The sequence below is a fragment of the Anser brachyrhynchus genome (assembly GCF_964034855.1).
Source record: "Anser brachyrhynchus genome assembly, chromosome: 7".
NCBI lineage: Eukaryota > Metazoa > Chordata > Aves > Anseriformes > Anatidae > Anser > Anser brachyrhynchus.
In genome coordinates this window covers 34,920,338-34,947,491 of record NC_137701.1, presented here as the reverse complement: position 1 = coordinate 34,947,491, position 27,154 = coordinate 34,920,338, and the positions used below count along the sequence as shown (strand labels likewise).

At 38.6% G+C, this 27,154-nt stretch overlaps 2 protein-coding genes across 7 annotated transcripts in view; one reads left to right on the top strand and one right to left on the bottom strand.

Annotated features, from left to right (window-relative positions):
• ZRANB3 (zinc finger RANBP2-type containing 3) overlaps positions 1 to 11,326 on the top strand; it is a 50,089-nt gene extending 38,763 nt beyond the window's left edge. For all 4 annotated transcript variants that reach the window (XM_080600744.1, XM_080600743.1, XM_080600746.1 and 1 more), the window contains 8 exons: positions 398 to 592; positions 1,270 to 1,361; positions 2,848 to 2,949; positions 5,164 to 5,306; positions 6,761 to 6,904; positions 7,790 to 8,183; positions 9,288 to 9,419; positions 10,445 to 11,326. In XM_080600744.1, coding sequence (XP_080456870.1) covers positions 398 to 592; positions 1,270 to 1,361; positions 2,848 to 2,949; positions 5,164 to 5,306; positions 6,761 to 6,904; positions 7,790 to 8,183; positions 9,288 to 9,419; positions 10,445 to 10,543 — 1,301 coding nt within the window. In that variant the 3' untranslated portion in view covers positions 10,544 to 11,326. The remainder of the gene's footprint in view (positions 1 to 397; positions 593 to 1,269; positions 1,362 to 2,847; positions 2,950 to 5,163; positions 5,307 to 6,760; positions 6,905 to 7,789; positions 8,184 to 9,287; positions 9,420 to 10,444) is intronic.
• Positions 11,327 to 11,805: 479 nt separating this feature from the next.
• RAB3GAP1 (RAB3 GTPase activating protein catalytic subunit 1) overlaps positions 11,806 to 27,154 on the bottom strand; it is a 23,610-nt gene continuing 8,261 nt past the window's right edge. For 2 of the 3 annotated variants that reach the window (XM_080600748.1, XM_080600747.1), the window contains exons 10-25: positions 26,225 to 26,306; positions 25,425 to 25,493; positions 24,905 to 24,978; positions 24,288 to 24,380; positions 22,776 to 22,945; positions 22,475 to 22,570; positions 21,992 to 22,164; positions 20,973 to 21,027; positions 20,311 to 20,688; positions 19,816 to 19,953; positions 18,262 to 18,489; positions 17,655 to 17,751; positions 17,462 to 17,565; positions 17,243 to 17,358; positions 15,999 to 16,101; positions 11,806 to 13,056 (exon numbers count right to left, since the gene is read on the bottom strand). In XM_080600748.1, the coding sequence (XP_080456874.1) occupies positions 12,814 to 13,056; positions 15,999 to 16,101; positions 17,243 to 17,358; positions 17,462 to 17,565; positions 17,655 to 17,751; positions 18,262 to 18,489; positions 19,816 to 19,953; positions 20,311 to 20,688; positions 20,973 to 21,027; positions 21,992 to 22,164; positions 22,475 to 22,570; positions 22,776 to 22,945; positions 24,288 to 24,380; positions 24,905 to 24,978; positions 25,425 to 25,493; positions 26,225 to 26,306 (2,219 nt within the window). In that variant the 3' untranslated portion in view covers positions 11,806 to 12,813. Of the gene's footprint in view, positions 13,057 to 15,998; positions 16,102 to 17,242; positions 17,359 to 17,461; positions 17,566 to 17,654; positions 17,752 to 18,261; positions 18,490 to 19,815; positions 19,954 to 20,310; positions 20,689 to 20,972; positions 21,028 to 21,991; positions 22,165 to 22,474; positions 22,571 to 22,775; positions 22,946 to 24,287; positions 24,381 to 24,904; positions 24,979 to 25,424; positions 25,494 to 26,224; positions 26,307 to 27,154 lie in introns of those variants that run through there. The other variant, XR_013953884.1, reaches the window with a different exon arrangement.

Sequence of the window (27,154 nt, the reverse complement as noted above, 5' to 3'; positions counted from 1 at the left end):
AGGTTCTTTTTCTTTTTTTTCTTTTCTTTAAGTCTCTCTGGTTGATTAAGTAAGGACAACTTCTGAATTTCTTAAGTATAGATCAATGCCTGGAAAACTACTTCATGTGTTTAAGGTGTACAATAAATGTATATAATAGGCCAACCACGTTATTGCATGTATGTTGACATAAAGCTGGGTGCATGAAATTGCTTAAGTGGAATACCGTGGTCCATGTGTTTATTCTCCTAATATCAAAATTAGCTTTTTTTATATAAGTGGTTGCACCATGATGGTATTAGAGAATAAAATGCAATTTCATTGCATTTCAGTTGCATTGTTTTGTGTCCATATACGTATTGAGTAGCTCTGTCTGTTTGTATGGGTAGTATAAGTGATTGCTTTTCTTCATCTATAGCTGAGAGAAATCCCGCTAGCCAGACTGAAGAAAGCATGTCAGAAGACTCAGAAAGAAATGAACAGAGTGCAGCATGGGATGCTGAAGATAAAGGAGAAGATTTGGGGGAAACAGTGACCCAGCAATCTGTTGAAATCAGTGAACAAGAAGCTGTTAAAATTGGAAGTAAAAAAGGTGAAAAGAACTGTGGAGAAGGTAAAGTGGGACTGCTGTGAAAGAAAGATGATCATAACCTGTCTATGAAACTGTCTTAACCGCCTCTGGCAAGAAACAGAACTTTTAAATGAAAACCTTTCAAATGTGTATTTGAAAGAAAGAAGTACATAGACTAGCACATGACTTTTCATTTCAGTCTGGGATGTTTTACTGAATTCTGATGTCTAAACCTACCCTTTTCAAACAACGCCAGAGGAAATACAGGGGCTTTGGTTGACATAGGAACTATGTCAAACTAGCGAGTGTGAACCTTAAGTTACAACACAGAGATTTATTGAAACTTATGATGGTGTTTACTTGCGTTCAGGACACCCACAGATAAGAGATGATGGGTAGTTCAGAAGAAACAGAAAATACAGAGATACCTTAATAGCTTGTAGCTTGAGTTGTGTGTATCTTATGTTGTTCTGGAATTAGATATAGAATCCTAGTGTGGTATATATTCTTGTGAAGTTTGTGTCACAAGTTCTGAAAATTGGGAGGGGGTGGGGAAGAAAAGATAAAAAAGATTGACAGTGTTCATATGAAAATGTTTGTACGCGTACCAAATTGGGAAATTTCATAACTCCTTAAAAGACAGGTATAATATTGTTTATAATGTCTGAGTGGAGAAAATGAAGAAAACCTCTTAATTTCAAAATTGTTTCTCTTTATAGAAGATTTAGATCAATCAGACACGTTTCTAGTATATGATGGGCTTATGTTCTGTGCAAGCAGGAACACTGATAGAATTCACCTCTATACAAAGGTAAACCTGAAACGAGCATGCTTTTTATCATTTTTAAATTCCAAAGTACAACGTCCTACGAAATATTTATGTATACTTTCATTTGTTATGCTTTATATAAAAAACAGTATTTTTGTATTAACTGAAATGTACAAAAATTAAGTAGTTGATTATTCTAGTTCTTTTTCTCTGTGGAACTAAGTAATAATTCTCTAGGTATATAACTTCTAATACTTCTCCTCGCTTATCTTCATAAGATGCTAATACACTAGATGTATGCTTAGATTACCTGTTAGAAACGCAAGTGATGTTTAAGATTCCTGTTTTTATTATAGTATCTTACCACAACCTTGAATCACTGGAATGATAAATTATTCTCCTTTTTGCAGCTAGTGTGCTATTCCAAAATATTTGTAGACTTAGAGTAATCAGTGAATCCCACCAGACTAAATAAGTAAATAAAATATTGCCACCACGTTTTCACAAGTAGGCATCGGTGCTGTGTATAAGTAATTTCTTGAATAAAACACATTATCATTAATCCAGTGGTCATAGTAGGACAGAAACTAGCAGGTGGTAATTTTCCAGGTCATCTTTCACAGAGAAGACTGGACTTGCTGATCACTTCTTTTAAGGGCTGGAAGCCTTCACTTAGAAGGTTTCTTTACAGCTACTGAATGCGTCAGTGTATTTAGGTACAACTGTAAAACATCACGAATAGCTGAGGGCAAGTCTTTGAGGCAGTACATTTTTATTAGACGAGCTGGTAGAGCTGGAAAAAACAGTCAAGAAAAAGCGTTGTCTTGTATCTGAAAATTTGTTTGATATACGTAAAGTGTATTCTGCTTCCTAGCTTTGCATATTTTACTCTAAGACAAAAACGCGTTTTGGATGGTATTGGTCAACTGTTTTGTCTTGGCTTGAATCAGAACTTTGTTATGCTACATATTGCACAAAATCTTTCTACTGAACCATAATACTCTGGGGAAATCTGCTTTAATTCCTTCTTTCAAATTTTTGTGAATCATCAGTAAGTTCCTGGGTCATGTGAGTGCTCTGGGGACAACTTGTTCCTGAAAAACTAGGTAGAGTAGAACTAGTTCATATGTAGAAAAAAATAAATAAATAATACAAAAAAAAATTAAAATCTGAATGAAGGATGACATTCTCCATTCCATAATTATTAATTTCACTTAGAAATTCAGTCAAGAGAATTATAATTCCAGTTTATTACTTTAAGGCAGATTGTTTGTCTCTGAACTATTTGTAAAGAATCGGTTTCGAATGTAAAATTTTCACCCTGTTTACTTTTGGATATATTAATGTGAGTAATGTTTCTTGCATCTGCAGTGTTATCATGCATGTGTGGCTTATCATTTGTTCCTGGAAAAGTCTTACCTTGAGGGTCTAAATTTAGTTGGAAGAGGAGGATAATCCAGTTGAAACAGATCATTTTTTCTAGATTGTACTGCATTTCATCTGTAAACAAAGCTGTTTGCTTGTGTAGGATGGTGAACCACTGAATCATAATTTCATTCCGTTGGACATACAGCTGGATAACTGGGAGGATTTGCCAGAGACCTTCCAGCATAAACAAAATCGTTCATTGGTAAGTAGAAATTCTACTGGCACAGTAATATAATGTTTAATATGGAGTGCTTGGACTTTTTTTTTTTTTAAATAAATGCAGATCACTTCCAGGCCTTGGGATCTAGGCACAGTTTCATCAATGCAAGCAGATGTTATAAATGTTGATGTGAATATTAATTATGCAGTCTGTTCCTCTGGCAGATTATCATACCTCCTGTTAACATTTCTGTAGATGGAATCAACCAGGCATCTTTTAGTTTCTCGTTTACAGAATTAGTAACTAACATTCATAAGTCAACAAAATAGCATTTTAAAGGTTATGAATTATGTATGGTGCGTGATGAATACGAATGTGCTAGATTGTATCAGAGCTGCAGTTCTGAGCAGGCCTCTTCTCTCACTTCATCCTTTGGTCTTCTAACAATGTTCAACACCGTGTAGGGCATAACTCCACTGCGATATGCATCTTCCATTATTTCAGCAATAATGGTCACATTCATAATGGTGTTTGAGGACATGAACACTGTTAAACCAAGAACTAAAAGTAATAAAATCCAGAATTTAAATTGGATGTGCAGTGTTACCTTGTAGATTAAAATATCCACGTTAGTAACTGCTCCCATGTTTCTGTTACATCCTGCAGTTTCATTGACTTCTTTCTTGCTGCTCTGACTTCGAAGTAAGACTGATCAGTACGCTTTTACATTTGCCATGAAAAAAAATACTTTAAAGAGAAAAAGAAAATTATCGATGTGTCATAGTCTTGAAGAATGTGGCTGGATGAAGCTGAAATCACAATTAAGTCTGTACTGCACAATGTATTTATTCTTACCACAGTCCACGTTCAGAAACACTGTGATACTGCCTACTACAGATTGTTGCGAGTCAGCAAGTACTGGAATGGAAAAAACATAACTGGTTCCTATCCCTGCTGGCTCATATTGTTGTCACTGGGGGTCATATTGTTACTCCCACTTATTTCCTGTTGGAGAGGTGGTGGCGGGATGAAACTATTTTTCCCCTACCCACATCCTAAAGAAAGCAGCCATGTTGTAAATTCTAAATTCCTAAGTAGGAACATTTTTTCTACTTGCTTCCTCATGGTTAATCCATTAATCATCCCATTTTTATCAGTTTACAGCTTCAAAATTTTATGTGGCTTCCTGGCCTGTAAAAATCCATTAGGTTCGCTACCAGAAATGATTAAGTCCCTCAGAGCAGCTTTATTTTATTATACTTTCAAATTCTAAATGCAAAATAAGGAAAGGTGATCAATACTATGCTATATTCTCCATTTCCTTTCTGAAATATAGTGTTAAGCAGTTCATCAGTTTTTCTGTGGGATCCTACAGTTGTATCAGTTGGAGATTGCTGTGAAAGAAGATGAAGTACAAGTTAAATTGCTCAAATTATTGTGCTTTGAATATTTTGATGCTAAAGCATATCTCTACCTTCATAGATCATTGTGTGCTGCACTGTAATGCCACAGAGAAGAGAACAGTGGAATTGCGGTAGAAACAGATGCCTAATTCTAAGATAATTTGGTGATCTCATACCAGTAATAGCAAATTTAATCTAATAATTTTTATTATATATGTGAGTTTTTCTGACATTGTATTACTGTAAGAGAATACAGTAACCTCAGAGCAAGTACCTCTATGATTCTGTTAAAGGTCCACAGCTTAAACAGTTGTACACCAACCGTTAACCTGGTGTTAAGCATGTATCAGAAGGTTAGGGGAAAGAAGAAAGGTTGTGTATAAACCAAACGATAAAGGCACTTCGAGTAACTGGAGCAAACTTTCCTTTTCTGAGCAGCCTAGTGCAAAAGGAACGGGGCTGCTGTAAGAAGAAAACTTCTGCCCATCTGTTTTTCCCATCAGTAGTTGTGCTTACACAAGAAGGGTTATTTCAGGCTTTATCATGAAACCGTTCTCCTGTCACTGTAGCTCAGATTAATAAAGTCAATTTCTGACCTTATTTTCTACCTTCTGAAGCACCATACCTATCGGAGCAAAGCCATAGTAGACAATGCTGAAGCTGTCTCAGCTCTTCAGCGGGCGAGAACAGGGGGCTGCAGCTTGTATGAAAGCTGACTTGAAGGGACCATCTCTGATTGTACCAGCTTTTTTCCATCAAGTTTTGAATATATTAATTCCTGGCACCCTTTCTCTGTAATTAAGTATTTCCATTTGATGCCTGTCACGCTGCTGACAATAGCATTCTCCACCAGATACTGAGGTTTGTGAAAGAATGGAGTCGCCTCACAGCAATGAAACAGAAAATTGTCAGAAAAAGTGGTCAGATATTTTGTAGTCCTATTCATGTTGCAGAGGAGTTGTCTAAAAAGCAGTCGGTGGCCAGCAGCACAAAAAGGTATGTATTTTTTTCCCCACTTATTTATTGCTTCTTGAAGCTCAGTGTGTTTAATCTACCTTTCAGAGGAGAGATGCTGGGACTGTAAACCCACTGTTCAATGACTGTCTCATAGTGACAGGAGTAGGCGACTGAGCACGTCAGTAAATCTGTTGGAAGGGAAGCGTTCTGCTTCCCTGTCCCTCAGTGTGTCACATTCAGCAGCTGTTCTGGCTTTCCGCTTTGCGTCTTTAAACATCTGGAGCTTGCCAGAAGTTGTTGAGGAAAAATCGTGACCTTTAGGGACTCAAAAGCAAGGTTAAAAAAAAGTCTTGTTGAATTTCCCACTTTGAAGCAGGAATAAATCATTAGTTGCCATCAATGCTACAGCCCTTTAATTATAATTCACAGTCTAGCCCAAACCTTTCTCATACTCAGTTTTTCTTCAAGTAATTCTGTTCCCTGTGGGTGACATTTCTCAAAATTACTGTTTTCCTCACTGGCTGGTATTGAAAAATGATAGCGTTTAATCCTTGTTAAAATCTGAATTTACCTTCTTCCACTTTGTCCTTTGTCCTTTTTCTGATGCATTGTCTTCCCCAGTACACATTTGCAGCTTACCTGCTGTTATCGCTCTTCACAAAACTTCTCATTTGTACAGGTTTACCTCACCTTACTCACCAAGGTGCCTCTGCCTGTTTATTCCTCTCAGTCCCTACTGTTAAATTCTCCAGGGTGAGAATTTATAATTTATATGTATTTTTCTGATGGAGGTAAGCATTCAAGTAAGAGAACAGAGTTTTTTAATTCCAGTAATATTTCTTAACCTGATGTCTGATTGTTTCCTTCCATAAAATATAAGAAAGATCTAACTGCGAACTGTGTTAGAAAATCTACTCTAACCTACGCTGGTGTCCTGAGGTGGTATGTAGGGTTTGGCATTTGTACAAACAGAGAGGTGTATTTGAGAAGTTGTCTGAACAGTCATTCTTTGAACAATGATCAGAGTGAAGGAATTTTAAGATAGTTTTACTTAAGAGCAGTGGTGTTTTGTATATTTTCACATGAAAATAAATAGATTTCTAAGATGAATAACTGAGCAAGAATCCTTCAGAGCTTTTAAAGCCTCCTGTATCACCTAGAATATCAGTTAACAGTTCTCCAAACTGAAACAAAATAGCTTTCAGATTTCACTGTCAACCAATATCAGATTGCTTTCACCTTTTAATTGTTTTATGCCAAATAACTTATGTTTGCTGAATGGAGTTGAACCTGGTTTTAGGAGAAGCTATCTTTAGGGAATATGGAAGTCGTATGGAGAAGTATGTTTTCCCAAACTATTCCTTTCTAGTCCAGGATATAAGGTATGTTTTAAGACAATATGCAGCACCAATCATGCTGCAGCCGAGTGTGAATGTTCTTTGAGAGAGATTGTTCTCGTTGTAGTGTATTGACAGAATTTTGAATTATTTTAGGTACGTGACCAAGGAGGATGTGGCAGCAGCCTCACTTAGCAAAGCTAGCAGCAGCGGTGGCAGTGTTCGCCTCATCTCTAAAGAAAATAAGGTTTGTCTGAAGAATGAAAGTGCTTCTACTGAACAGTCACACCACTCCACAAAGTAAGTTTAATGCAGTAAAAATGATTAAGCTTTTCTTCATAGACTTTCTTTTTAAAGTAGCAAAGTTGTTGTGAGTGTTTACTTTGCTGAGCTATAGTATTTAGGTAGGAAATTTGCTGAAATTGGTAATGAGCCATTAACAGTTTAGCTTATATGTATATCTGTTGTCTGCTGATATAGCTACTAATTAACTCAGTGACAAAATGAAACAAGAAAATAGTTACACTATTTGGTTAAGGAAATAAGAGCTTTAGCTCAGGTTAGCTTGTGCTGTCAACCTGAAATTAGGTAGCAAATTTCCTTCTATTCTGCTTCATAATTTAGAATAAGGCAGAAAATATGAAAATTTTGGACAGAAAATGCCCTCTGTTCTCAGACAGTTCTTGCCTCAAGGTAAACTTTATTTAGGAAATTGATAGGTAGCTGTGAAAGTGGCAGAGAAACCAGGATGTTTTCCTTTGACTTCTGCCAAAAAGGGGGCATATACATTTATGTGTACATGTGCCTGAAAGAAACCACCTTTTCTTTATAAACACAGCATTATTTTAGCTAGTATGATATGCAGCTACCAACCTGAGTAAGATGATTTTCCAAGTGAAATTTGTATTTTTGAGCATAAAAGATATCTAATAGAAATATGCAATGCATATCCAGAGCGACTTTTTACTCGGGCAGGTAATGATTGGACAAGGGGAAATGGTTTTAAACTAAAAGAGGTTTAGATTAGATGTTAGGAGGAAATTCTTCACTCAGAGTGTTGGAACTAGATTGGCTTTAAGGTTCATTCTAACCCAAACCATTCTGATTTTACGATAAAATGACTTAGATAATTGTGTTGTTGAATCCCTGCTTTACTAATAGCTGTACTTTGTTCTCTGTAAACAGGTTGCTTTTAGAGAACGGAAAAGGTTTTTCAGCTCTTCATCCAGATGAGGCTAAAGCTGAAGGCTCTCCCCTACCCAAAGGCTATTTGCAAGCCTTGGACAGTGAAGGGAACCCGCTTTGTCTCAGCTGTCAGCAGCCCACGACTCAGCTTGACCAAAGCTGCCAGGCCCGTGCCTGGGACACGCGGTTCTGCTCTCTTGCTTGCCAGGAGGACTTCTCGATTCGTTCCAGTCAGAGCTACCTCAGGACTAAAGTGTTTGAAATTGAACACGGTGTTTGCCAGTTCTGTCGTCAGAATGCCCATGAGCTTTATCTGAACATCAGAGATGCGCCTAAGACTGAGCGTAAGAAACTCCTGGAGAGCTCTTGGATGTCTCACCTTCCACTCGGGCAGGTATTAATATTGCTTTTTGAACACTCAGAGCTAATCTGTGTAGTCCTGGAGTAGATAGTGCAGAGATATCTAAAAGGTGATTCTTAGAGGCTTGAGGTACAAGGTTACCCAGCACCAACAACAGAGTAAGAAAAAGAAAAATCTGAAAAAAAAAAAAAAAAGCCAAAAAAACCCCCACACAGACTAAACACAAACAAAACCAAACAATCAAAACCTCAGTGCCTTCAAAGACATAAACACATCTAAAAGGGACAGGCATCATCAATTAGGGATGTAATTCCTAATTACAGGAATTCTGACTCCCTAGGGATATCAATATTGCCGCTGATTTTACTTGAGATGCATTTTTTTAACAAACTGTATGGTTGTAGACAGAATTAAGGAATGGATGTAATCAGTAGTATGAGGTTACTCCTACTTTGCAGAATGTTTAGTAGGAGCTTAACAAAAGCCAGTTGGCACAGTTCCCCTCAATATTGCCTCAAAATGCATTAAAAACTACTGCTGTTCTTCCCTGGCTGTGATTGCTTCTTTATTGATGGGAGGCAATGGAGCAGGGAGAGAGACCATTCCTACACAAGGCAGTATTTTGGTTTCTGAATACCATTTTTTTTTTTCTGTTGTGAAGCTGAAATTCTGCTTCAGAAGTTACTGGTTCTAGATTTTAAAATAAATTCTGCTTACACCCCTAAAAACTTGCAAAAGAACAAAAACCATTTACCACCACTGGCCATATGCATGAGATCAGCTTAATGTTGCTTGTGGCTTTTGAAAATACAAATTAATGAAAATCTAAAACATGAGAAGTCTTGTGGAGAGCGGGTTTCTTACAACCTTTTTAATATCAGCAGTTGATACTGATAAAATGACATTGAAGATAATTTACTGTACCAGTCAAGAAAACTGAACCTTTCCTTCTGTTTTTCCTTGATCTGCTGTCATGTGCTTCAGTGTGCTGCAGGCTGGGTAAAACTAGGCCAATTAAAATTACAGCTCTTTGTCTGCTGGGAATAACAGAAAATTTATAACACTTTCATTCTCTTGATAAAGACTATGAATAGTTACTTTCCTGAATTATTTTCTTGTTCTTACTGTTTATTGCAGTTGAATGAAATTATAACAAATCCCACAGAAGGTCACTTCTGGCAGGTGGATCACATCAAGCCTGTCTATAGTGGAGGAGGACAGTGCTCCCTGGAAAACCTTCAAACTCTGTGCACGATCTGCCACAGAGAGGTCAGTACGGTACAGTCAGAAATCATCGTCCTACTGTGCGGAAACGTAACGTGCATCGGGGCACTATGCCTGTGTGCCAGTATTCACCAGCCCAGAGCTACTCTGGGCTAACAGACCCCCACGGGTAAGGGAGTAGCTGGCAGCAGAACCTGACTGGCTCAGAGCAGGGCTAGAGCCAGAGCCCCCTCGGGGTGAAACCTCCCCGTGTCCTACAGGAGCACCCCAGCAACACTGCCCTGGTAATCTCCAGGGAGTAGATTTCATAGTACTGCCTCTCCAGGCAGTAGATTTTCACTAGGGCCCTGCTGAGCCCTCTTGTCGCCAGCTGAATCCCCCCATGCCTTCAGCCCCTCCGTTCCCAGTCACGGCTCTTCCTGGCTATCCTCAATATCCCCTCCCCATCCGTGGGAGGTGTTGGGCTGTTGCTGGGCTGAAAAGCTGTGCAACCAAATAGGAAATGCATCGTCTGAGGACAGCTGCCTATTGATAGCTTCTCTCCTCATTTGACCTATCCTGGTAAGTACTCGGAACATAACTTGTAGCAAGTTACAGGTTTGCTCTGGCAGGAGAAACTAAAACTGTCTTATAAGTAATTGAGATGATGGTATTATATTTACAGTAAAAATCAAGTTATTGCTTTGTGTGTCTCATGAGGAAGAGACAATGCCCAAGTTGTTATAAATGAGAAGAAAAGCTACTAGTAAAAAAGAAACAAAAAAAACAAACTTTAATCGGAAATACTTCATTATTACTCGTTTAGTTTGTACTCAGTAATGGAAGCTTTATGTTGTCTTGTCGGGGGCATGGCACGGCTCCTCAGCCTGTAGGAAGGCCCCAGAGAGAATGCAAGTCAGTAGCATTAGTGTTATGATACAACAGGTTACTCACCTTAATAAATAGTTGCATTTTATTATGTTGTCTGCTGCAATTTAGATTGAAGTCTAACTGTGCAGTAATGCTTTCCAGCTAGGTGCCAAGTAACAATAACAGTATTTTCTGACCAGACCTACCTCTCTCTTTCGCAGAGAACTGCAAAACAGGCCAAGGAAAGAAGTCAGATGAAGAGACGTTCCTTAGCTACCAAGTATGGCTGTGATATCACAAAGTTTTGTGTGAAGATGTAAAATAGTAAATATATTCAGTTACATTATGAGTCAAGACCTAGTACCATTACATAGTTTTGCTTGTGCACATATTTAAAAAAAGATGTCTATCAGGGTGTTGGTAGAGAGAAGAAAATATGTAACAAAGACCCAAAGTATTCTAACATTGATTTTCAGAGATGAGTGCATCCAAGATACTCAATCATGGTTATATTTTTGTAACCCCCCTCTGTTTAAAGCTGAATTGCTGTGTGCAACCGTAATGCAATGTTGTTGCTGTATTATTTTCATGAGTGTGTTTACACCTACAGGAACTGGAGAAAGTGCTGTTGGAACTTGTGTTAGTCTTGGTGTTCAACTGTTACGGAGCTTTATGGACTACAGCTCTTAGTTTAAGTTCTTTTCTTTGTTCACGTAATCAAAATTACTGGAAAAAATATAGCTTCAGATCTCCGTTGTAAAAGGGCAGGCCATCTGTTTCTTTTAAAACTGTCTCATACCTATACAGTAAGTTAGTTAATAGCAGCCTTGCAAATGTTGTAATCAGCTATGACAGACATAGTAGTAGCACTAGACCTGACTTAAAAGATTTAGGCACTTAAATAAAAATAGATTTCAAGAGACATTAAAACAGCTAGTATTTAAAACTTACTCATGATAAAAGTAGTATCTATTGTTCCTATCTTAGCCAAGGTAATTTCTGGGACATGCTACTTTAACAAGAGTGTAGATATAATGATTATTTTGCACTGTTCAGGTCACTGTCTCTGCAGTTCCTTCAAATAAATCAATGGTTCTTTTTATGTTTTTGTGCCTCTCCCTGTGCCCCTTGTATGCTGTCAGGGCAATAGTAACGCATATCCGTACACGGATCATTTTTCTGAAAGCATTACTTGACTATACGCTTCCAGGTAGAGCTAGTTAGAATACACTGACAAGCTTTCAGCAGTTATCCTTACCAGAAAGTTCTTTGTTTTACATGTTTTTTTTCTCAGTTAAAGATCAAGATGGGTACTGCTGGGATTATTTCATCTTCTACACAGTGAAACTACTGGACTTTTCCAGCAACCACAACACAAACTTACCTGAGGGAACCATTCTAAGCCCTGGCAGCTATCCCTGTAGGGCAGCTTTAGGGTAACAGGTGGGACCCTATTTTGTGAAACAGAATTTCCCTTTCTGTATTTGATATAGTCCCAAGCCATTTTGTTCCTACATCAAATTCCGCAAGGATGACATTTAAAAAAGTGTTTTGACAAAACCATCACTATTACCTGAACAAGTCAAGAGCCAATAATAAGTCAAGATTTATTAATGACAACACCGTTGTTCTTACAGTTCGCTTTATAAAGTAACTCTGATCTGACTGATTAAAACACACTAGGATCACTGTAGAGCAGCATTGGCACATACACGTCATAGTGTCTGCATGATATTCACCAGGGTTAGGTTACAGCATGTGATAGAATTGTGTCATCACATGAGGTTAAAGACAGGATACATTCAAAGGGGCTTAACTATCAGTACGTTGCCTACAATAAAACACCTCTGTACACGTAATTTACATACAGCTTTGGCCCTTGCATGCAGAGAAGGATATAAAGTATCCCAAAGTAAGTGATCCACTTACAGCTATTAGGGGTATGGTAGCTAATAGCCCAAAATATCCTTAGTTATGTTTAGGAGGAGCATCCAAGACAAGATCTTTTTTGGACAACTACTGCAGTGCTGGGAGAGGTAAGCATGAACTAGAATGTACTGTACACTTCAAAAAATCAAGGGAATTTCAAAGTATTTGCAACATAGTGATTAACTAAAAAATACTGAGCTCAATATTTGTGATTAGCAATAAATACAAATTACTTCATGTTTGCATATCACTTTAAGTAAGCTAATATCATTTTACCATGTCTGATTAAGAACTGTAAAGCAGCATGTTCTGCATAAATTTCAACACCAAGTATTTGCATACAGCCCATTAACGTCCATTATTAAACAAGCCAATGCAACAACACTTGCTCCCATGGGACAGAGGGGAGAAGCTGAACTTTCTGCCCCAAAGTTCTGAATAAAACTACTTGCGTGTCCATGCCAAACCTCCAAGACAGAGTTGCTGCAGGCATTCTTCCCAGCCATAAGATCTGCTCTGTCCTTGGGACTGCTCCTCTCCATCACTAATGACAACCGTGCTTTCTCCTCACCACAAGCTGGTAAATCTAAGTGTTAACTTCCCTGAAGGAAAATGAATAGCATTCTACTTGTGAAGACACAAGCTACCCCAGCTAGTTACATCAGAAGAACGTTGTGTCTGCTGAAAAGGCACCTGCAAGTCGAAAATCTTCTTTTGTAAGCACGCTGTACATGCGCTGGGGCAATGGTTTCGAGTAGGGTGCGGGGCGGGGGACAGTTGTGCGCAAAATAACCTCCCGCCCCGTGGGTGGTGGGAAGTCTGAAACGGCGCCCGTGTTGAGTCGTCGCTCATCTGATGAACCTGATCTCCTCAGTTCTTCGTCAAGTGGAGGCATTGCAGAAACCTTAAATAAAAGCAGAAGTATAATTGTAGGGCGAGCTGTTTATCGAAAGTGGGATTCAGAAAATAATTCATAAGAGAAAAAGAGGAAGATTAGAAATGGTAACACATCAGAAGGCTTTACATGTACACAGTGCAAGACACTAATGGGATGTCAAGAAATAAACTGCACACGGTCAAATGGAAGAACCTTCGTATGCGGATGGTAAAGCTCAGCCTAGACTAAACTCCCTGGTTTTTGACAAGCGTGAAGCAAACATTTTCACCAGACAAAACGGCCCCTTCTCAGTCAGGGCTCCAGCCTCAGCTCCTTGCGGCTACACACGGCCAAGCCAACCTCCTTTTAAAAGCAATCAGCAAACATCCTGGAGTCTTGACCAAAAGCTACCTGCCTTTTAAACAGCATACTACTTCCATACATGCCCTTCGTGGCCAAAGAGCAGCTTACTGAGGGTACATCACAGAGCACATGGACCGCTGGGCAACCTCCGTCACCACCCCTTGCCTCAGAGTCCGTAGCAGCAGCACTAGAGTCTGAACACTGGAAGAATGACCAGCGTCCTCCAGCTCCTGGCTGCTCCTCAGCCAGCCCAAAAGACATTTCCTAATTACATGCATACACACCAGCACCCTAACAGGGTCTGTGTTTAGCTGTCCCCAACTCAAGAACACGGAAGAACCCGCAGGAGGACCCTCACACCCACACTGCTTCCAACCTCTCTCCCCCCAGTCCTCAGGAGCAGGGACCCAGCTCTGCAGCCGGTGACAGAGGGTAAGTCAGCAGGGGTTAAGTGCCAGTTGTTCCTACAAGAACAGTTTAAAGAAACCAACAGAGAGGATGTTCCCTTTGCTACACTTCTTCACAAGTTTCCCTGGTTCTCCCTCCCAACCCCTCCGTACCTTTGTCCAAAAGTTTCAGTAGTGTTAATAAGCATTGCTATCTCGATAGTTTTGGTGGTATCTGGACTGTGACATCCACCATGTCGTACCGTCCATCAATACCTCCCCCAAAACATCTGGCTGTTTAATAAGCAAAAAACAGTGACAGTAACAGAGATGAGCATGAAGGTAAGGCTATGTATTTCAGCATCAGAAAATATTAGTATTCACTAGAAGAAAGGTTTGTGGGTGGGCTGGTTTTCTTTGTTTTGCTCAATTTTCTTTTCTCCACTTTCTGTTAGGCTCTAAAAAAAAGTCTGTGAATAAGGGAAAACCATTCTGGAAACACAAAATTATTTTTACACTTAATATGTGAACAACAGTATAAACCACGTCAGGCTGTTGTGCTATATCTACCAAAAGGTTCAGTTCTACGCAACTAGGGAAGATGAGTGGGAAATGAGGGACAAAGTTGGTTACCTCATCAGAAGATTCAGTCAGCTTGAAAAAGGATGAGAAAAGAACCAATGATGAAAGATAGAAACAAAGGCAAGTCAGAGATGACTTACAAGAGGTTAGAAGGAGACTGTAGGTTTAAGAGATATCATGCACTCTACTTCCAAGAACATGCATTTGCTATCATAATTTTCCTGAGAAAGCTCGAGAATATAACAAGACATTTTACACAACTCAGAGAAGAGTCCAGAATCAAAAGGTAATGAACAAAAAAGTCATTCAACTTCTATTTACCAAACAGCTCTCTATCAAAATAATTCATGGCAGATTAAACGTGAGGGTTTTCTGTAGCAAGCGCGCTCTCATCCCACTAAGAAGTCTTAACAGTGACCAGTGAGTGACTAGTGAGAGGTGTCCGTAAGCTAGCTTCAGTTACTGATGGTTCAAAAGAAACAAACCCATAGACATTACATAAACCTTTATCGATTATTAATGTTACAAGCTTGTACTCAACTTTAAAACCATAATACCACATTACTAAAAAGGCAAGTACATACACTTGCATATGCTTACAGGGCACAATCTTAAGCTTTAAAGGGAAGCTGGTAAATCAAGCTGCCTTACACGCTGAGATTTGTATGCTACAGACTCAAGTTCTCCTAAAGGTAAACCAAATGTTCCAATTTTCATTTTTCAGAATAACCAGGGGCTGTTTTCAGAATGGTCCTTTTTATGTTGAGTTACAAAATATATAGATTATTATTAAAAGCATCTGCACCTTAATTAATTTTTTTTTTTTGAAAAACGGCAGTGATATCGAAACAGGGTTTCAGGCTTTAAGGTATCTGTAACATTATGCCACTTTGTTATTAGCAATGCAGTTAGATTTTAATTAGGTCATTTGATGCTATGAATAGGTGAAATTCTGAGAGAAACTGTAAGCTGAGTGCAGTCCAAGAAGTCTGGAAATCAATACTTACCAAGCTAGTTATTAAAAACACTGCTTAAGAGAAGAAGGGATTATTTATAACAATATAGGCCACGGAAAGGTTTCAAGAAAACAGATGCAACACTGGCAGTAAGTCAAGTAAATGTAGAGTTGTACTGGAAAAGGAAGGAACTTCCTAAAGGTCTTCCTAAGCACATGAATTTCCATCCAACAAAGTATTCCAAATATAAGCCTCAGTCTAAAGAGTTCCTCCTAAAGTATTAAACATTAGAACATGCATTCCTACATTCCTTTGTGAAACCATTAACACACTCGATTCTTCTCGCTGTGATGTTGCATATATTGTGCAAATTGAATAAAGCAGAAATTTGTGCTAGAGTTGCATTACTGATGTCACCATTTTAAGTACACCAAACACTGAATGGCACACCTATCAACTTCCTTCAAGGTTTCACATCCCAGGTCATCTCTTCTTTTGTCTCATGAGGTTCTGTTATGGCTAAAATCATGTTGAACATCACACAACAAACCCACCCCCTTCAATCACATTTATAAAAATACATGCACATGTAGACAAAATAAATCGCCATCACACGTTAAGCCACTGCCTCAAACCATTTGAATCAGAAGCATCAGCAAAGCAGTCAAGAACTCTCTCTTACCCTCTGGGCATTCACAAACAGCTTGTGAATAATGCTGCCAGCAGGTCCTCTTCCTGCACCAAGAACAGACACTTCTGGCTGCTCCAGGAGGCAGTTTACAAATCTGACGGTACAAATTATTGAAAAAAAGAAAAAAATAATTATATATATGTGTGTGTATATGTGTGTGTGTGTGTGTGTATATATATATATATCTTGCTTATTGCATTTTCTAATCTAAAACCAGCATTGTTTCCCGTGAGGAGACCTCCACCTAGCGTTATTAGCACAGTGAGAACTGGCAGACACAGTTCTCTGTTGAAAAAAATCTGAGGAAAACAAATGACATTTCCCAGCATCACACAAACACCATCACTGCCTTTTCATCCCTTCACTCCTTTCCCTTTAGCCTAGGCCTCCAGCCCTCAGCCTTCTGTGCTGCCCCCTACCTCACTGCTCCTCCTCTCACGCTAAGCAGCTGTTTTCCCGCAGAAGCAGGCTAGAACTGAGCAGAACAAAGCAGCCTCCCAGATGAGGTCGGCAAAGGCAGATTATGCAGCTGATTGTGTTGTAACTCCAGCAGCAGGCCAATCAACCCCTCGACTGCAGGCCACTCCCTGAAAGGACCTGCTGCCCTCCTTTACTTCATGTGGCTGCCAGGCTCCTAAGGAGGATGTGTAAACTGTAAGGAGCAGGTGGATGTGGCCAGAAGGAGGCTGCAGCCCAGGGAGAGCCCCGCTGCCCTCCATGTTCCTCTGCTTAAGCAAAAAGTAAATAGTCTGACAGCAGTCAGACGCAATGAAACATGTTCTGTCACTTTTCATTCATATGGTTCCTCAATAATACATTTAAAATTAGTACGGAGAGTGGAATGAGAAAATGCAACTTTGGGCAGCATTTCATTCCACATTAGTTGTAGAAAACACTAAATTCCTTGTCCTTCCATTTTTACATATATTGCAACAAAGTTGATCGTGTGCACCTTTCACTTAACACAAAAATAATGAAATCTCCAGTACCATCCACAGAAAACAAATTCCATTGAAATAATCTGTATCACACGCTTTTAAAGAGATGGTTACTTTGACGGGCATACAGGGTACCCATAAATCACATCTCGGTAGCATAGGAACATGGACACTGAATTTTTACAGCTATTAAGTATGATTCCTCAGTATCTCTTTATTATCGCCACTTTCTGATGTCCTAAATTTTGAAACTCCTAAAAAAGGGCATCAGAAGAAAAAGGGAAGAAAATTAGTCACCTTTGCAGATCTTCCTTCTCCTCCTCATTTTCACATTTCTCTACTCCAAATTTTGCTTTCAAAGACCTGGCCCTGGCAATGATAGCTTCCACACTCATAATCTGAGCAATGATTTCCTGCAGGAGTTTAATAAAAACAAAAAAGATGTTATTTTAGCACTCCCATGAACAGTGTGCACATCTGTCAAGTTTTCAGCTCTGGCCAATATAAAAGTCTTACTTCCAGCTTCTTGTCCTCTGGATTTGGAAATCGTAGAACTTTACTGGAATGGGATATTATCTGTTTAATAATCTTCTTAACTGAAGATATATCTTCTAGTACTTCTATTAGGAGAAAAAGAAACAAGCAAGTTCTCATTATCGCATCAGTGTTCAACCTAAAATATCTTAATAATTTATTAAACATTATTTACCTTCTTCCTTTACCTTGAGTACAGCTGCATGGATGATGCAAGACAAGAGATGTCTTGCAAGGTCAGCTGGTTTCTGAACTGCAAGGTAATGAAGCACCTAAAACGTTAGAAAATTTAATACATTAGTGCTCGAAACTTCTTCTCAAAGATAAGGTTTAAGCACAAAAGATGAGCACCTACATTAAAGAAGTCACAAGAAGGGAGTATCATTGCAAGACAGGACTCAATACGTAGATGTTACTGGACTCCTCAGTGGTTGCTTACAGTCCCAGCAAGTTAGAATGAAACTAAAATAATCACTATTTAGGAACATTTAGTTTCCTAACACGTAAATGCAGATAAAAATCTGTTTTATTTACTAATAATTCAAAGAAGTACCTAAGTAATACTGCTTGTAAAGCTACACTCCACACACTATTTTAGATTTTAGATTTCAAACACACTGTTGTATGGCAGCAAGGACTTCTGATTAACCCTAAGCCATTTACAGAACAGCTGAATTACTCAAAGGATATAGTTCAAATCTTGTTGGAAGAAGAAGAAAGGGCTGCTCGAAGATCTGTACAAGCATTACAGATCAGACTATCACTAGCCACAGAATTTTTACCTTCTCTGCTTCTCTGGTGTCATCGAAGAGTCTCTTCTGCCTCCGTGCTGGGACTGGTTTTGCTGTCTCCCAGGCCTCTACCCACATGTTGCTAGGGATCTTCATTCGGGCACTCAGCTCACCTTTAATTACCACATTCCCCTTTTCATCAACCACTTCCTCTTCAATGTAATCCCGAGGGGAGTACCACCTCACAAAGTCCTCCAGACAACAGCCAGGATTAGCTGCCTGGAAAGAAAATGAGATAAAATTTGTACCTGAAGAATCCTACAAAAACATCGTAACCTGGGTAGGAAGGCAATGTCGTTTACAGGGCGGAGCACAGGCTACAAGCCAGGAGCTCAGAGAATTCTGCTCACAGTCAAACTGTACAGTAGGAAAGAGACCTGGGTGAGGTGAAAAAGTAACTGCAAACTAAGAGAATGGCAGCTGGGGAGCAGCAAGTGGGTGTGGAACCCACGCCAACTAACAATAAACCTTCCTCTTATTCCCAAAATCCAGTACATTCACCAGTTACTTCAGGCAAGCTCGAAATTCCACTGTTAAATCAAGCTTCCATCTGGTGCTTTATAAATGCAATAAAGATTAATTTTCACCAGAACAAAAAGTAAACCCAGCCATCTATGCAAGGTACCTACGGGAAGTGCATTTCCCTTTCAAACCACGGTTCTATAGCTCTACTGCAAGGTTTAAGATGACTTGCAGCACAGAAATAAAACTGCTACATCTATCTAATATGATATAGATTACTGCTAATAAATCGATACTGGTGTTATAAATAGTCTGACTGTATAGTGCACCTGCATCCTTTTATTACACAGCAACACTGCAACGTACGCATGCACACGCACGTATATATTTCATGACAGAATCTCAAATCCTTTTAGAGTTTTGAAATCCTTTGCTAAAAACAGTGTAAGTGCTCTTAGCTCCCTCTACAGAATTCAGCAAAGAAATGAAACAAGTTACTCAAAACCACAGCTAGTCCAATCCCAATTTAATGAACAGCTGTACAGAACTTTTAAATAGTGATAACTTAACCCTCCTACTAAATAACAAAACATCCTCAACTGTACTTTGAAGTTATGTCCATCTCTCCCCCAAATTCCAAATACAGAATTGTGGAAGTTAATTATTTTGTTTTCCACACCTTTACCTTTTATCCTTACAAGGTGGTGGGAGAAAGGCACACAATTTTGACTGAGAACACTGATGCTCAATTTTCTTCTGACGCTTTTGTACAGCCTATCCTGAGTTTTAATTCCCAATATCAACTGAATGCATTTTTCCCCCTCCTGAAGAAAGCCACACAAGTCTGACTTTGTACAAATTTACTGGAATGTTACATTATAATCAACTGGATAAACATAGGTTCTAAAGCATTCAGTTTTCTCAATAGGTTTTTATTATCAACTTTAAACTGTGTTGAAACTGTTTTGTGGAGGGAAAACAATAAAATTCGTCATAAAAACCTTCACACTTGTTCAACACAAGCAAGAGGAGTAATTTAATTAAGAGGAAAGCAGCCTCACAGACTTCTTCAAGTAGTGTTACCTTAAATGACTCCATATCCGAGAGCAAGCAGGCACTCTGCATGCGTGCTCGAAGATGTGCACCTTCTGCCGAGGTCCCTAGTTTTGCCAGCACCTCAGACTGTTCTTCCAACAAATCTTCAGTCATGGGTGCTGGTTCCTGTAACACAGAAAAAGGCAAGCTTACAAATAGTTCTCCTACTCTTAGCCCTTATTAAGGAAAATGTAAGGTAGCCAAGACAATTTAGTTCTTGGTTTAAAAGGGAAAAAAAAGTTGGTCTGAGTGAAATTTGTACAGAGACTCACTCTTAAATAAAACAAAGAGCATGTGAGATTTCACTTTAAACAGCCTCACCAAGTTCTAAAAATGGAAAACAAGGTCTTCAGGCAAAAACACTCAGCAGTTTTAAGAACAAATAAATCTGTGACCTTCAAGCTATATACAATTTCACAACCCTAAGTATGACTGATACTGCATGAGTCTCATATTGCACACCGGGCTCATCTCTGGCCTAACCTGTGTTATCGGGATGTAGAGAGGTTCTCCTGGGTGCAGCAGTGTCAGCTTTCCGTGAGGATGCAGTCGACCTTCTGGTTTTAAATTCACAGGCTCTTTGCTGCCCTCTTTGGCTCCTCCTTTCTTTCCATTTTCCTGCCCATTTCCTTTCAGATCTTCTGTGTCACTTAGACATTCAAAAAATTCTTCTTCACTGTCACTCCATGATTCCCAAGACTTGCCAACTTCTTTTTCCTTATCAGTCTCCTTTGAGTTATCTCCAGAGTGGTCTGCTCCTTTTCCAGCATCACCAGAAGAACCACCAGGTGAACGATCCGACACGCTCCCCCTTTTCCCCTCATCTCTTGCTTTCTTTCTTTCAATGCAACAATTTAACATCTAACAAGTTAAAGGAAAAACAACAACAAGTGCTTAGCAATTACTTCTCTTACGGAAACAATGCCACAGAGTACTTGGAGAGTCACTAATAATCTCTTAAAACTCCAAAAGTTACTAATTCCATTGAATTGGTGCTATAACAAAGATTTTCCCAAGAAAAGAAGTCCAGACCCAAATAATACAAGGACAACTAAATCTACAAAACTGACATATTTAGCTAACAATGGTTACGATTTTGACTGTTTCCCTAGGAGAAAAATCATTCTTAAATTTGGGATATTTACCTGAAGCTTCTGATGCAGTAAACAGCATCTCAGATCTGGAGGGCCATTAGCTAATCTAACAAAAGGTAGAAGTAACTATTATCATTTATGAAGTTGAATCTTTCACACGCACACGGTCTTAAATCATATGAAACCCAAGAAAGGGACAAATATCCATACTGAACCCGCTCCCACCAGTCCGCCTATGCAGCTCTTCTGTGGTATCAGAAGACAAGTTATGATTGAACAAGCCCAGAATTTAAACTACGTTTATTTCCTAGAGATTGTAGCTGGAGCTCAGTGATCATTCACAGCAGTACAAAACAGAGACATTCTGCATTTCCTGTCAATTTTCTGTTTGGATGTTAAAAGAGTAACTGTTTTCAAGCAACAAATTAAGCACCTTTGACCTCACTTTAAAACAGTTCACATTCCATTTTATTTGTTAGTGTACCCATTTCAAAGTACAAACGAATGAATAAGCAGCCAGTCCAACCCACAAAAAAATAAAAAGGAACTGATACATTTGCTCTACACTGATACCTGCTCCTGACAGAGCCCTTCATTTGGTCTGCAACAAGCTCTGCTACAGCAGACCTAACTTGGAAGAGTCTGGATAGGTGAGACAGCGTTAACTGCCCAAAAAGGCTACCATACCAGCAGGAATTTGGATATGCTTCCTTGGAAAAGTGGCGAAGCTACACCACAAAGAAAAGGTATTTCAGATTATATCACTTCCTTCGTTTCTATCTCATGATAGACTGGTAGCTAAGCATTTGCATAAGCTTCTTTTTCCTCCTTCATATAATCTTTAATTTGAGCTTCCTCCAGATACCTTGAAGATCAATGGAGGGCACAGACACTTCCTCACCTCTCTTGCCTTTCTTGGTTTAGGGAAGAAAGGTAGTAAAAACTGAAGACAGCATTTGAAAGCAAACAAATAAATATAAATACTGGCATATTTCAAAGTCATAGTGAACTTGCTCTGTTCCTGAAACAAGATTTTCTATGACAAAGCCACAACAACAAAAAAATCTTACCCTGGAATAAGGTAGTTGTTCTCCCATCTGTAGCGCATTTCTAACACAAATTCTTGCCAAAGATGTGCCACTCCTTTTACTCCTCCGTGGTAGAAGTTTATCATACAAAGACATAAAGCTAGTTTGTACGTCAGACTATCAGAAGGAGCAGATTTAAACTGACTGAAGAGATTCTACATAAGAAATACAAGAAAGCAAGAAATGTAGAACCAATGGCAGTTTCTCCAAAACCATCCAATCTGTGTCCTGTTTGTCAATACAAGTGGCTAACTAATGCTTTAAGCCTACAAGGTACCAAAAATGAGCCTTTGGAAAGAAAAAAATAAATAAAGAAAAACACCACCACCAAACATTCACTATTTTCTACCTGGAGATTCCACAGAGGTAAGATTACCTATTAGAAGGCAACCACAGCAAAGTCTGTGTTAACGCGCACTAAAAATCGTGCATTCTCTTTCTCAAGTATCAGCCAGTAAAACTCACATAATCTTCATTCTCTGGAGGATTGTTCCCAGTTGAAGGGCTAGTTCCACTTTCAACTCCATCTGCAAGCTTTTCAGCAGCATCAGGAAATAAGAACTTGAAGAAACAAAAAAAAAAAATTCAAACTTGCACCAGTAACAACTTAGGCTGTGTTTCAAGAAGCTGATCAAAGCAATTTAAATAACGGAACTGACATCAGAAACTCTTTTTTAATTACAATTCTGCTATAAACCAGATGTATCAGTACAAGCAGGAAATATGTTTTTTTTATGAATCTAGTGTGCATGGGTAGCTCGCTTACCAGAAGAATAGTGTTCAGAACTTCATTGTTCAAAGGCGATTCATCTACACCTCTGTGTTTGCGAATCTTTTTCTTGGCACTGTGAACCATATTTGTGACTGATAATTTATGGATTGGAACAGGTGCTGGCTCTGTGAGCTTCGACAAAGCATGAGTAATATCAGCAACCTCTGTAACATTAGAAAAAGGAAAAAAAAGAAAGAAACAGCTCTTAAAGTTCGCATGTCATATTCAGTCTGCGCATCTTGTATTGATTTTTAACACTCTATACCCTTGTATTGTCATGTTTCGTCCTCAATATTCACTGTTCTTAGCCACAAAGACACACAGCACAACCAGGAGTCACAGACCAACCGCCTTGATTTATCTTCTGAAGGAAGACTAGCCTGGGTTGGCTGCAGGTAGTGCCTGCCACCTGCTGCAAGTACTGCATACTTGCAGACAATGACAGGCAGTGTATCAACAGAAAGCCTGCTACAAAGCCAGTGTTTAAACCTCATTTACACACAGCAAAAAGAGAATACGTTGAAGTTAAAGACTATTCAAACGTATGCTGAAGCTTTACAATAGCCTTATGTAGTTTTAACCACTATATATGACCATACGTGGTCTATGTATATTCTGATTTAGAGTCTTCAGGTAAACAAGATGATTTTTCCAGAAAACCTTGTTGCTGGTAAACTTTGGAACTTCTTTTTTAATAAAATGAATTACATTGTTAGAAAGAATTAAAACAAATTTAAGTGAATAATTACAGCAGCCTGGAAAACCTCATCTTGGCAAATGTTTTAAGGAGATTAGAGAAGGAGAGCTAAAGAGACTATGTCAAGCACTAGAAGTAATACGTACCCTATGCAGTCTAGCACCTTTTTAAGCTAACCAGCTAGCCCCTTTTTTGCTCTTGAGCTCCTTCAAGCTGCATTCCAACATGAAAAGTAAGGAAAATGAAAGCAAGAGTCAGGGACATCAAAAAGATGTCAGCATCTACATTTTTAGGATAACGTTTGACCTGTTGGTCTGTTAATTTTGGTTTTAGCTTCATTGCACTTCTATTCCTCTTTCAGTAAGAGTATGAAAGGCCCTTAAAATGGAGAGGAAGTCAGCAAAGACTCTCAAACAGTTTAAAGGCTCTTTAAACTGGCTGTTAAAAATACAGCATATGGTACTTCAAAAGGTAGAAAAAAGTTAAGAAAATACGAAACCACAAAGTGATAGTCAAAAACAACTCCTGTACATACTAGTACAATGTCTAGTCTAGTTCTCTGATTAAAAAACCAACTGTAACACAGGAATTTGTCCTTGGGGACTTTGGCAGCTAGTCTTGCCAAGAATTCTTGAGAAATGGTACCAGGCAGCACTGACCGGAAAAATCCTAGAAGTGTTCCAGAAAATGGCTAAGAGTAACAAGTAAAAAATGCTAAAGAATCTGAAGTCAGGAAAAGGGGGGTAAGAAAGGCAAAACTTGTGAAACATCTAAATATCAAACACAAGTCAACAAGATTTTAGTGTTACCTTTTCCGTCCTCTTCAAAAGCAGACCTTCCAAGTATCTCATCAGTTGACTCCTTCCGACGACAAAGCTTGAAGAATTCATTAAGAAAGTCACCTGTAAGAGAAACAAAGTTTCTGAACCACTACAATTCAAATCTCATTGAACAATCAACTAAATCTCAAAGTAATTCTTGAAGGATGGTAAATTTTCTCTTAGTCTGCAAGAACATGATAATCTGTTCGGAAGCACAAACATCTTTAAACCACATAATTAAAGCTTCAGAAAATGCACAGCTGAACAGCTATCAGCCACCCCTCCACAGCACAGTCCTGCATGCAGTTTAATCCATTTCTTCACACCTTTCCTCCACAAGCTCAAAGGCCAGGGTGGGCTATAGTACAGTTCTCCAGGCTTATCAGTCCTGTCACAGACAGATTGATCCAACTAAAGAAATTGATATACACACATAGCGCTTAACGAAAGCTTGTTTTCTTGGAAAAAGAAGCCCATAATATAGTTCACCCAAAGAAATGAGGGGAGCGAGGAAACAGAGGTCATCAGGTAATGAACCATCCAATTTTAAACTCAACACTTAATAGCCTAAAAAACGCAGAAGATTGGGAATTCAGGCATCTTACCCAATAGACACTGAGGATTATCTGCTTTTCTGATTCTCACAGACCACTGTGGTGCTTGAATAGGATCCAGGTCGCTAAAAATAAAAAAAATAGAAAAAAAGGTAATTCTGTCACCATAGGTATGCAAGAGATGAGTATCAAACTCTTAACAAATGGAATGTCATAGCCATGAAGCTATAACATACACCACATTACACTGAAGAATATGACAAACATTATGACGTGCAAGCAAGAGTCCTTGTTCCACCTACATATTTAACATGAATAAGAAGTGTAAGAAGAATACAGCTCAACTTTAGTACACTTTAAAATACAGTAATTTTACATAATGTTGAAAACTCATTTCTGCATTAATTAAATCAGTAGACCGCAATTATTTTTTTCCTTTCTGAAATATCAGTATATATTGTTCCTACTCTTTAGAAAGCTTAATAAAAAACATGTGAACGGGGTAACTAAAATGCAGTAGTTAACAAGACAGTACACAGGTAGATATTCACAGTTCAGGCAAAATACTTACGAGTAAACATCATTGTCGACAATTATACCCTCTGTTAGGTGAGGCCACGTGGTAGCCAAGTGGAGCTCACTGAAACAGAACAAGACTCCATCACAGTTAAGACCTTGACACACATGACAGTTCATATTTAAATTCCTATACATATTTTGCAGCTAAGTCCAGAAGTGTGCATGTTTTCCTCGCTGTATATGTTGTAAGGTTACTCTAAAGCATGTCACCCAGTATTACACTGAACCTTAGCGGTAGCTGGCACACAGGACTCTTTCAACGCTCCTCTCCATTATATTCTAGGCATCCCAGTATAGAAGAAAGAAAAATTTTCATAAATTTCCTACAGCATTAAACACTAATACATTAAATGACTCCTTGATTTGCTGAGTGGTGATGGGCATTCAGAAGAAGGCATTAGAGGGATTGTAACAACCCAGTAACAGACCCTCTCATTTTAAGTTTCCCACAAATGTCATAGTACAAGAAAAGAACAAGTCGAACTGCTGAATGAAAGTATATCATTTTTAAGGTTTATCTCCAGTTAAGGTACACTTCAACATAATAATTTCAGAGACAAATTGAGTACTCTAAAAGTTTATGGTGAAACATTTACGAGCCAGGACTCCAAATATCATTACACAGCTTCGTAAATGGTATTATTTGCTATTAGAGCACGTACTTGAATAACAAAACCTTCTATTAGTGACATAGTAAGTGAGATGCAGGCAAAGCTCAGATTTCAAATAACATACATTTAATCCTCCACGAAGGAGGTTAAAAAAAACCAGATTTTTTAACTCTTATCTTACCTAATAGGGTCCTCACAGGCACCAAACGGTAACTTCCCAAACTCAAGACCTCCAACTTCTCCCCCAACTAGTGCATCTATATCTGAAGACAGATCAATACAGAATTTGCAGGGTATTTTAAGAAGCGTATCATTTTAATTTCATAGGAAAAAGACCACAGTATGTAGGCTCATCAGAAACAAGCTGAACAGCTAAGGTTACGGAGATATGAAGATGTAATACTAGCGCAAAGCCAAAGTAGTTGTTTCCAGCAGAAACTAGGAATTAATCTTGAAACTGGACAATAAAAACCACAGATAAAACTCTTGTCACTTGTGTTGAGCAAAGGTTATTCCATTTATGCAGGAACAAATGACAGCTATAAAGGCATCCTTAAAGAGTCTATGTCCACACAGGAACAAATAGACACAAATTTGTCATGAAATGACAATTTAGGCAAGAGACAATTATGACAATTTAGGCAAGAGATCAGTTCTGTGCAGAAAAGGGAGACTGGAAAATCCAACTCTGCAGGAGCGAGAAACGAACTACTTTGAAAACGTTGTTTGAAAATTTTATGGAAAGAGTTTGTTATGTCTGCTGCAGTTAAAGACTTAACCCAGTGATGTGGGGGATTCCTTTTACCACAAAAAAAAAAAAAAAGCTAAAGATGCCTCCCAGCATCCCCAACCACTTCCCATGTTATACATTTTAAAGAAAAAAGAAACACTGACACTCTTTCCCAATTAAAAATTTAAATGGGTAATAACGTATTGTAATGACATTATAATAATGTTATTACAACCTCTGATCCTTAATTTCAAATGCATCTGATAAACTGTTTGCATACAAAACAACAGAGGAATTAGAACAAAGTATTTGAACAAATTCATTAAGTTATTTCTCCAACTTTCTTCTTCAGAGAAGATAAAGTACATATTTAAATTCTTT